Source organism: Salvelinus sp. IW2-2015, linkage group LG32 (assembly GCF_002910315.2).
Source record: "Salvelinus sp. IW2-2015 linkage group LG32, ASM291031v2, whole genome shotgun sequence".
Lineage (NCBI taxonomy): Eukaryota > Metazoa > Chordata > Actinopteri > Salmoniformes > Salmonidae > Salvelinus > Salvelinus sp. IW2-2015.
In genome coordinates, this window is record NC_036871.1 from 10,990,263 (window position 1) to 11,001,373 (window position 11,111).

The 11,111-nt window shown below is 43.9% G+C and overlaps 1 protein-coding gene across 1 annotated transcript; it reads right to left on the reverse strand.

Annotated features, from left to right (window-relative positions):
- Positions 1 to 160: 160 nt before the first annotated feature.
- On the reverse strand, positions 161 to 1,956 carry LOC111956789 (transcription factor JunD-like). The gene has a single exon (XM_023977407.2). It carries the CDS (start codon positions 1,655 to 1,657, stop codon positions 752 to 754), a length of 906 nt encoding a protein of 301 aa, XP_023833175.1. The 5' UTR covers positions 1,658 to 1,956; the 3' UTR covers positions 161 to 751.
- Positions 1,957 to 11,111: the final 9,155 nt, after the last annotated feature.

The window sequence follows — 11,111 nt, forward strand, 5'->3', positions numbered from 1 at the left end:
GTGACCGGTATTGTACTAATGTAACAAAGCCTGTAATACAACAGGATAATAGAGGGGGAAAAAACATTTGCACCTATACTAATCTGTCTCTGGGAGAGGCCCTAATAATAGCTGGCACAGTGTGTGATAGGGCAGTCAGCCCACAAGAAGACTTGACAGATTAAACAATTCAGTGAATTTAATAAACATCTTTGAGATAAAATCCCATTAAAAATGGCTACATGGGGCCAACAACAATGAAGGCTACATTCATGGTGACAACACATAGAACTGCACAACAGAATTACTGTACACGAGCTTACAAGACATGCACAATTTATATTTGCAAAATAAGACGTTTTGGTAAATAAAATATACATTTGTCATTGGTAAATAAGTGCTTGTAAACAAGTAAGGCATATTACACAGTGGATGACAGGCACTCAATGACATCCTGGTGTTTAGTTGCACTCATTGAGATTGTCCAGTTTACATGCAGATAATGCTATCCTTGTAGGCTATGTATTACATTTGTCCATTGGAGAGCTGATATGCTTGTTGCCCGAAAGAGGGCAGCAAAAATTGTCTGTGCTACAAAACGGGCTTATAGCCAACATTTTTAAGAGACCCATAGTGTTCCAGTTCTAATGGATTTTCAGGTATGAATTTGTATTCTATTATATGAGAAAAGGCAAATAGCCTACTGTATTTCAGTTAGTCAATATCCTCAGAGGATAACTAACCCCATGATGTTGGTTGCCTAAACAATCCTCTAGTAAACTTGTACTTGCTTTGGCATAAGCTGACATCCATTACTGACATGGTTCATAACCTTTTGTTTCAACTGGGCCACTTGCTCTCTGAGCACACTGGCTGTGGAGGCCAGTTCAGTGTTCTGAGTCTTCAGGTTTTTGACCTTGTCTTCAAGACGCGATATTCTCTCCAGCTTTCTTTTGCGACACTTGGACGCCGCTATTCTGTTGCGCAGCTTTTTCCTCTCAGCTTTGATGCGCTCCTGGTTGTCCATGTCAATAGGAGACAACGGCGGGCTGTCTCCAAAGTACTGCATGTCGGGGACCGTCTGCGGCTCGTCCTTGAACGCCTGAAGCCGTGACAGCGCTGCCGCAGCCGCCTGTTGATGGACGCTCATCAGATTAGAAGGTGGCGGTGGGAATGGAATGGTATCCGTGGAATAATTCACTGTGGTGCCCAGTGGGCTATTTCCATAGCCGTTCAAAGTCGTGTACACTGGCAGATCTGACGGCAAGCCGACCGGGGCTGCGTTGGAGCCGATTAGGTCCAGTCTGTCCGGTGGTACGCACGTCCCCTCGCTCAGCTGGTTCTGCTTGTGAAGATCCTCAAGCGCCTTCACGAAGCCTTCCGCGAATTCTTGTTCGTCGCTGGCTGACTTCGGATAGAGGAACTGAGAGGTTGGGGTCGTCGTAACCATTCCATTCGATTGGATAATCAATCGTTCTAGGTCCGGAGTGGCCAATTTCAAGAGTCCCAAGTCCGAAGAGTTCAGAATTCCGTCTGCGTCCCGGAGATTCGGTTTCAGATTGGAGCTGTGGTCGTCCAGGTTTAGACTCATGTCTTTTTTCATCATGCTGTTGTAGGAATAGAGGCTTGAGATCCCTCGAGTATTCAGCACACTACCAGGGTAAAGGGTTATTTCCATTATAACCCTTCACATGAGGGTCTGTTGAGCTTTACGCATAAACTAAGACGATTCAACAGTTAAACTCAGGAAATAAAACAGAGTTCAGGTTAGTTTCCTGTATTTTTCCTCTCTTCAAACTCTGATCGAGTTAATCGACTGTCCCCCTTTAGCCTACCTTTATGCCTGAGGCTGAAACAATAGTAGTGGCTTAGCTTTTCCTGCTCTTCTCGCCCGCGTCTAGCGCTTTTTCCCAATGGAACGACTGCTATGCACACACCCAACCCGCTGCTTGCTTCCTAACCCTAAAAATTCCATTATGTCACTTCATCGCGCTAAGATTGGCCCAAAATGACGTATGCTTCCGGTCTGATTTAAATAATGGGCTGAACCAGTCATTATTACCATGGAAACTTTAGGTAAACTGCAAACAGTGCAGTGCATTGTGGTTTGATGTCATAAAATAGAATACTCGGGGTAGCCAAAAGAGACTGGGCGGGGCATTATTGGAAACTAGGAAGGCGCAAATAAGGTTTATTCAGCTCACTCCACTTGAATTTAGACAATGGGGTCGTTTTGAGCGGTAAAGCGAAAGCAACCGACTGTAGATTGAAGTCGACGAGTGAAGTTGGGGGGAGGTGCATCTGTGACAGCCGAAAATCGGACACTGATGTGGTTTTCCAAATCTAGGTTTAGTGCGACATGGCAGTGTTGCCATTGTTTATTAATGTCGAAATGAACGTGTCTCCAACAACCCCTATATCACACACTCACAAGCTGAAAATATGAGTGTGCATTGTAAACCAATTGTTGAGAGAGCCTCAAATATCATATTCATTTGAATTACAGTAAAGTTGGTTCCTGTTTCAGTCACGTCTTATGTCAACCACCCAAATGAGCCTCCAACAATGCAGGCGATTGCTGCAGGATGAAAGTGGTGAAGAGCAACTGCAGAAACTTGCAGTCGACTACAGTCAAAACTTTATGAGCTTTAATCAGATCATATTTTGCAAGTCAGACACTTTTTATCCCCAAAATGCAACACACTGAAAGGCGGTGACCATGACAAGTGATCAACTCGGACGAGCCCATTGTTCACACGCCATTTCAAATCAAATGTTATTTGTCACATGCACCGAATACAACCGGTGTAGACCTTACAGTGAAATGCTTACTTACAAGCCCTTAACCAACAATGCAGTTTTAAGAAAAATACCTACAAAAAAAAGTTACAAATAATTCAAGAGCAGCAGTAAAATAACAATAGCAAGGCTATATACAGGGGGTACCGGTACAGAGTCAAGGTAATTGAGGTAATATGTGCATGTAGGTTGAGTTAAAGTGACTATGCATAGATAATAAACGGAGAGCAGCAGTGTAAAAGAGGGGTCTGGGTATCCCTTTGAGTAGCTGTTCAGGAGTCATATGACTTGGGGGGGTAGAAGCTGTTAAGAAGCCTTTTGGACCTAGACTTGGTACTCCGGTACCTCTTGCCGTGTGGTAGCAGAGAGAACAGTCTATGACTAAGGTGGCTGGAGTCTTTGACAATTTCTAGGGCCTTCCTCTGACACCCCCTGGTATAGAGGTTCTGGATGGCAGGAAGCTTTGCCCCAGTGCAGTGATATACTGGGCCGTACCCAGTATAGAGGGAGAGATTGTTGTCCTGGCATCACACGGACAGGTCTCTGACCTCCCTATAGGCTGTCTCATCGTTGTTGGTGATCAGACCTACCACTATTGTGTCATCGGCAAACTTGATGGCGTTGGAGTCGTGCCTGGCCATACAGTCATGAGTGAACAGGGAGACCAGGAGGGGACTGAGCACGCACAACTGAGGGGCCCCCGTGTTGAGGATCAGCGTGGCGGATGTGTTGATACCTAACCTTACCACCCGGGGGCAGCCCGTGAGGAAGTCCAGGATCCAGGGGGAGGTGTTTAGTCCTAGGGTCCTTCGCTTAGTGATTAGCTTTGAGGGCACTATGGTGTTGAACGCTGAGCTGTAGTCAATGAATAGCATTCTCACATAGGTGTTTCTTTTGTCCAGGTCAGAAAGAGCAGTGTGGAGTGCAATAGAGGTTGCCTCATCTGTGGATCTGTTGGGGCAATATGCAAATTGGAGTGGCTCTAGGGTTTCTGGGATAATGGTGTTGATGTGAGCCATGACCAGCCTTTCAAAGCACTTCATGGCTACGGACATAAGTGCTACGGGTCGGTAGTCATTTAGGCAGGTTATCTTAGTGTTTTTGGGCACAGGGACTATGGTGGTCTGCTTGAAACATGTTGGTATTACAGACTCCGACAGGGACATGTTGAAAATATCAGTGAAGACGCTTGCCAGTTGGTCAGCACATGCTCGGAGTACACGTCCTGGTAATCTGTCTGGACCTGCAGCCTTGTGAATGTTGACCTGTTTAAAGGTCTTACTCACGTCAGCTACGGAGAGAGTGATCACACAGTCGTCCGGGAACAGCTGATGCTCTCATGCCTGCTTCAGTGTTACTTGCCTCAAAGTGAGCATAGAAGTAATTTAGCTCGTCTGGTAGGCTTGTGTCACTGTGCTTCCCTTTGTAGTCCGTAATAGTTTTCAAGCCCTGCCACGTCCGACGAGCGTCGGAGCCGCTGTAGTACAATTCAATCTTAGTCCTGTATTGACTCTTTGCCAGTTTGATGGTTTGTTGGAGGGCATCCTTGAAAGCGGCAGCTCTACCCTTTAGTTCAGTGCGGATGTTGCCTATAATCCATGGCTTCTGGTTGGGGTATGTACGTATGGTCACTGTGGGGACAACATCCTCGATGCACTTATTGATGAAGCCAGTGACTGATGTGGTGTACTCCTCAATTCCATCGGAAGAATCCCAGAACATATTCCAGTTTGTGCTAGCAAAACAGTCCTGTAGCTTAGCATCTGCTTCATCTGACCACTTTCTTAATGACTGAGTCGCTGGTGCTTCCTGCTTTAGTTTTTGCTTGTAAGCAGGAATCAGGAGGATAGAATGATGGTCAGATTTGCCAAATGGAGGGCGAGGGAGAGCTTTGTACGCGTGCGTCTCTGTGTGTGGAGTAATGGTGGTCTAGAGTTTTGTTCCCTCTGGTTGCACATTTAACATGCTGGTAGAAATTAGGTAAAACGGATTTGAGTTTCCCTGCATTAAAGTCCCCGGCCACTAGGAGCGCTGCCTACGAAAAATGCACATAAACTCTCTTGGTAAATAGTGTGGTACAGCTTATCATGAGATACTTAGGTGAGCAAAACCTCGAAACTTCCTTAGATTTCGTGCATCAGCTGTTGTTTACAAATATACATAGACCGCCACCCCTTGTCTTACCAGAGGCCGCTGTTCTATTCTGCCGGAAAAGCTTAAAACCCGCTTAAATTCATGTCGTTGTTCAACCACGACTCAGTGGAACATAAGATATTACAGTTTTTAATGTCCCGTTGGTAGGATATACGTGATTGTAGTTCGTCTATTTTATTATCGAATGATTGTACGTTGGCTAATAGGACCGATGGTAAAGGTAGATTACCCTCTCGTCGTCGGATCCTTACAAGGCACCCGAGCCTTCGTCCACGATACCTAGTAGCTTTTTTCAGTCATTAAACACGGTGGCAGAAACATTATGTACAAAATAGGTTACAAATAACGTGAAAAAACATACACAATAGCACAATTTGGTTATGGGATCGTAAAACGGCAGCCATCTCCTTCAGCGCCATTCTATCATTTGACAGCTGTATGTGAATAAGCGCACTTAAACACTTTTATTTACCGAATATACACACACACACCCCACTGGGCAAACACTGGTTGACTCAAGTAGTTTCCACATCATGTCAAAAAAGTCATCAACGTAAGGGAATATCACATTTTTTCACCCAATTGTTTTACCTAAATCCAATGAAATTGTGATATTTTTTGTTGATTTCATGCTGAATTCAAATTAGTTTACAACTCAACCAAATGTTAATCAAAACTAGATGATGAAATTACGTATGTGCTCAGTATGAGACACACACTTCAATGAAGAATAAACTGACACTTCAACAAACTGAACTGGGCTGTGTGTATGCTTGAGTGTGTGTGTTTCATTGTGTCACTCAGTCTATTCTTCATTACAAGTGATCTACTGTATATATACAGTATCTATATGATGACAAAGAAACAGACAAAGAGGATACATCTCCAGATACATTGTATCAAATTGTATTTGTCACATGCGCTGAATACAACTGTGAAATGCTTACTTACAAGCCTTTAACCAACAATGCAGTTCAATGTGAATAGTCCGAGTGGCCATTTGATTAATTGTTCAGCAGTCTTATGACTTGGGGGTAGAAGCTGTTAAAGAGCCTTTTGCTCTTAGACTTGGCGCTCCGGTTACCTTCGCTTTCTTGGGCACAGGGACAATGGTGGTCTGTTTGAAACATGTCGGTATTAGACTCGGTCATGGAGAAGTTGAAAATGTCAGTGAAGACACTTGCCAGTTGGTCCATGCATGCTTTGAATACACGTCCTGGTAATCCGTCTGGCCCCGTGAATGTTGACCTGTTTAAAAGTCTTGCTCACATCGACTACGGAGAGCGTGATCACGCAGTCGTCCAAAACAGCGTGTGCTCTCATGCATGCTTCAGTGTTGCTTGCCTCGAAGCGAGCATAAAAGGCATTTAGCTCGTCTGGTAGGCTCGCGTCACTGGGCAGCTCGTGGCTGTGTTTCCCTTTGTAGTCCATAATATTTTTCAAGCCCTGCCACAACTGATGGGCGTCAGAGCCGGTGTAGTAGGATTCAATCTTAGTCCTGTATTGTTGCTTTGCCTGTTAGATGGTTCGTCTGTGGGCATAGCTGGATTTCTTATAAGTGTCCGGATTAGGGTCCTGCTCGTTGAAAGCGGCAGCTCTAGCCTTTAGCTCGGTGCGGATGTTGCCTGTAACCCATAGCTTCTGGTTGGGAAATGTACATACGGTCACTGTTGGGACGATGTCGTCGATGCACTTATTGATGAAACCGGCGACTGAGGTGGTATACTCCTCAATGCCATTGGATGAATCCTGGAACATATGTGCTAGCAAAACAGTCCTGTAGCGTAGTATCCATGTCATCTGACCACTTCCGTATTGAGTGAGTCACTGGTACTACTTGTTTTTAGTTTTTGCTTGTAAGCGGGTTTCAGGAGGATAGAATTATGGTCAGATTTGCCAAATGAAGGGCGAGGGAGAGCTTTGTGTGCGTTTCTGTGTGTGGAGTAAAGGTGGTCTAGAGTTTTTTTTCTTTCCCCTCTGGTTGCACATGTGACATGTTGGTAGAAATGAGGTAAAACAGATTTAAGTTTGCCTGCATTAAAGTCCCCGGCCACTAGGAGTGCCGCTTATGGACTTATACAGCTCGTTGAGTGCGGTCTTAGTGCCAGCATCAGTTTGTGGTGGTAAATAGATGGCTACGAATAATATAAATTAGAATTCTCTTGGTAGATAGTGTGGTCTACAGCTTACCATAAGGTACTCTACCTCAGGCGATTAATACCTTGAGACTTCTTTAATATTAGACATTGCGCACCAGCAGTTATTGACAAATAGACACACCCCCACCCCTCATCTTACCAGATGTAGCTGCTCTGTCCTGCCAATGCTCGGAGAAGCCAGGCAGCTCTATATTATCCGTGTCGTCGTTCAGCCAAGTCTTGGTGAAACATAAGATATTACAGTTTCTAATGTCCCGTTGGTAGGATAGTCTTAATCCTAGATCGTCCAGTTTGTATTCTAATGATTGCACATTGGCCAATAATACGGAGGGAAGTGGTGGTTTACCTACTCGTTGGCACGTTCTTACAAGGCACCCTGCCCTGTAAGAATTCATTAACATGGGCTCAGTAATAGGTGTGCAGTCAAACACTGAGTGGAAACATTTGATCTCAAAAATGGTTTAATACTGTGTCTTTCAATCCAAGCACATTTCTAAGAGAGATGGCACAGCTTGGCCAAATAGATTAAGGGGCGTTTTATTGAGGATGCAATTACCTAATAGGTTTTAACAGAAAAGAGGAAGGAAATACTGCAGAGGGAAAAGGAAACCATGTTTTTTCTTAAAAAATAACAGCCAATGTTTGACTAAGAACTCAACCAAAAAAATGTGAATGGTTAGCTTATAGCTCTTCTGTTGGTTATTGCAAAGGATATTTTATCTGCCCGGAAACACAATATTAGACTGGTTAAGCATGAGAGATATGCCACCTCAGACCAGAAAGCCCGAGTGAGAAATAAGGAGTGATGAAAAATGGTTTCAAGCTCTAGGCCTATAAGACTGTAAAGAGTGATGGCTGTCTGCTGTTCCTATGAATAGCCCAGCGCAGCGGGGTGGTAGGCAGCCAAAATAGCCAAATTCCCCCAGTAAAAAGTAATGACGTCCATAGACTGGCTGCATCAGCACCACAGAATAGCAAGGGCATCATTTGTTTCCATGGCAACATTGACATAGGCTGTGACGCAAGAGCATGTGAATGAATGGGGGGGAGGGGATCGAGGTTGTTGAAGACTGCAGTACAGGATGATGCGTGGGTGGTGAATGGAGGATCGGGCAGTATGTGTGTGTGTGATTGTCTCTCACCAATAAGCACACACACACAATCTCCAGATTTACATCTTCCAGCATTCTTCAGAATATTATACATAAAAAATACATATGGTTAGGATGTCATCAATTAAAATAGGTTCCTTTAGTGAAATAATCTCCCTTTGATGTCTCTTTCTTGGAATAGATTACGCACACCAACCAAAAGTTTCCTATTTTGACAGAAACAACTGCATTTTTTCTTTATTCATCCATAAGCAGCATGGCATTTAAAATCAGGCTAGAATGTATGAGTCATGTACCGAAACAGAGGTGTGGACTGAACACAAACTATGTTATTATGGTGAACAGATATCAACATGGGAGTGCCTTTATTATCAAATTCAATTCATGGATTCATATTTTGCTTTACATATGTGACGAAGCTGAGAAGATGGCTGAAGTGAGTTGTAACAACATTTACCTTTTTTGCAATGAAGTTTATAAATGGCTAAATGCAAACTCTATCAGGTCCTATGAAGTTAAAGGCCTCTACAGCTGGCATTGCTCTATTCTGCTGAACCTGTCCTAATTTTGGGAGTTGGGAAAATCATTTTATTATATGCAAAGTGCCAATGTTACCAAATGAAGAGATTATAAATGCATGAGGAAAATACATTTGATAGTGAAAAGAAGACTTGAAATGCCTTATGAATACAAAACATTTATTCATATACATTTGCTATCTTCTGGCTTTAGACAGCCTTCACAAATTGATCATTGCATGTGTCATTTCAACAATAGACTAAGCAAATTAGTCAAGCCAATAAACTCAGGAGAATGAACTATGGGAGGATGCATGCAGGGTCAGCTCTAGCATTTTGGGGGCCCTGAGCAAGATTTGGTTGGGTACCCCCCCCACCTTGCGGCAAAACAAGTTTTAAAGATATTCGGGCACAGAGAAAATGTTGCAATTTCATAACAAATTTCATGCAATTCTACAAATTTTGCTTGTTAGTATGATATCTGAGTGAGAATGACTAACAAAATGAATGGGGCCCCCCTGCCCTGTGTGCCCAATCAGTAATCGGCCATGATTACTACAAGTTTAGATAGCTGGCTAGACTAACTACCAATCTCAAAATTGTTAGCTGACAAAGGGAAGCCCAGCCTCGAGCTACCCAGTGACACAAGCCTATTAGACTAGCTAAATTACTTCCATGCACACTTCGAGGCAAGCAAAACTGAAGCATGCATAAGAACACCAGCTGTTCCGGACGACTGTGTGATCACGCTATCCGTAGTCGATGTGAGTAAGATCTTTAAACAGATCAACATTCACAAGGCCGCAGGACAAGACGGATGACCAGGATGTGTACTCAGAGTATACGCTGACCAACTGGCAAGTGTCTTCACTGACATTTTCAACCTGTCCCTGACCTACATGCAGACCACCAAAGTCCCTCTGCCTAAGAATGCCAAGGTAACCTGCCTAAATGACTACCGACCCGTAACACTCACGTCTGTAGCCATGAAGTGCTTTGAAAGGCTGGTCATGGCTCACATCAACACCATCATCTCAGAAACCCCAGACCCACTCCAATTCGCATACCGCCCCAACAGATCCACAAATTACGCAATCTCTATTGCACTCCACACGGCCCTTTCCCACCTGGACAAAAGGAACCCCTACGTGAGAATTCTGTTAATTGATTACAGCTCAGCATTCAACACCATAGTGCCCTCAAAGCTCATTACTAAGCTAAGGACCCTAGGACTAAACTCCTCCCTCTGCATCTGGATCCTGGATTTCCAATTGGCTGCCCCAAGGTTGTAAGGGTAGGCAACAACACACCTGCCACGTTGATCTTCAGCATGGTGGCCCCTCAGGGGTGCGTGCTTAGTCCCCTCCTGTACTCCCTGTTCACCCACGACTGTGTGGCCAAGCACGACACCATCTTTAAGTTTGTCGATGACACAACGGTGGTAGGTCTGATCACCGACAAGCTTCCTGCCATCCAGGACCTCTATACCAGGAGGTATCAAAGGAAGGCCCTAAAACTTGTCAAGGACTCCAGCCACCCTAGTCATAGGCTGGACCTAAGTCTATGTCCAAAATGCTCCTTAAGAGCTTCTACCCCCAAGCCATAAGACTGTTGAACAGTCAAATGACTACTCTATTTGCATTATCTGCCCCTTTTTTAAACTCTGCTGCTACTCGCTGTTTATTATCTATGCATAGTCACTTTACACATTACCTACATTGACAGTCACTCAATTATCCATGTCAAATCAAATTGTATTTGTCACTTGAGCCGAATACAAGAAGTGTAGACATTACCGTGAAATGCTTACAAGCCCTTAACCAACGATGCAGTTTTAAGAAAAATAAGATAAAAAATGATTTACTAAATAATCTAAAGTAAGAGAAAATAGGTAACACAATCAAAGAACAATAAMGAGGCTATTTACAGGGGGTACCGGCACCAAGTCAATGTGCGGGGTACAAGCACATTGACCAAAATGTCAATCCAAAAATTTTATCTAGAATCGGCTTCCTATTTCGCAACAAAGCATCCTTCACTCATGCTGCCAAACATACCCTCGTAAAACTGAAAGCATACAGGTCGCAGTAGTGGGTAGTATTTAGGGCTTTGGTGACAAAATGGAGGATACTGTGATAGATTGCATCCAATTTCCTGAGTAGAGTGTAGGAGGCTATTTTGTAATGACATCGCCGAAGTTGAGGATCGGTAGGATAGTCAGTTTTACGAGGGTATGTTTGGCAGCATGAGTGAAGGATGCTTTGTTGCAAAATAGGAAGCCGATTCTAGATTTAATTTTGGATTGGAGATGCTTAATGTGGGTCTGGAAGGAGAGTTTATAGTCTAACCAGACACCTAGGTAGTTGTCCACATATTCTAGGTCAGAACCG

Coding starts and splice junctions, on each gene's coding strand:
- LOC111956789 (XM_023977407.2), bottom strand. CDS start 1,657: ATGGAAATAACCCTTTACCCTGGTAGTGTGCTGAATACTCGAGGGATC.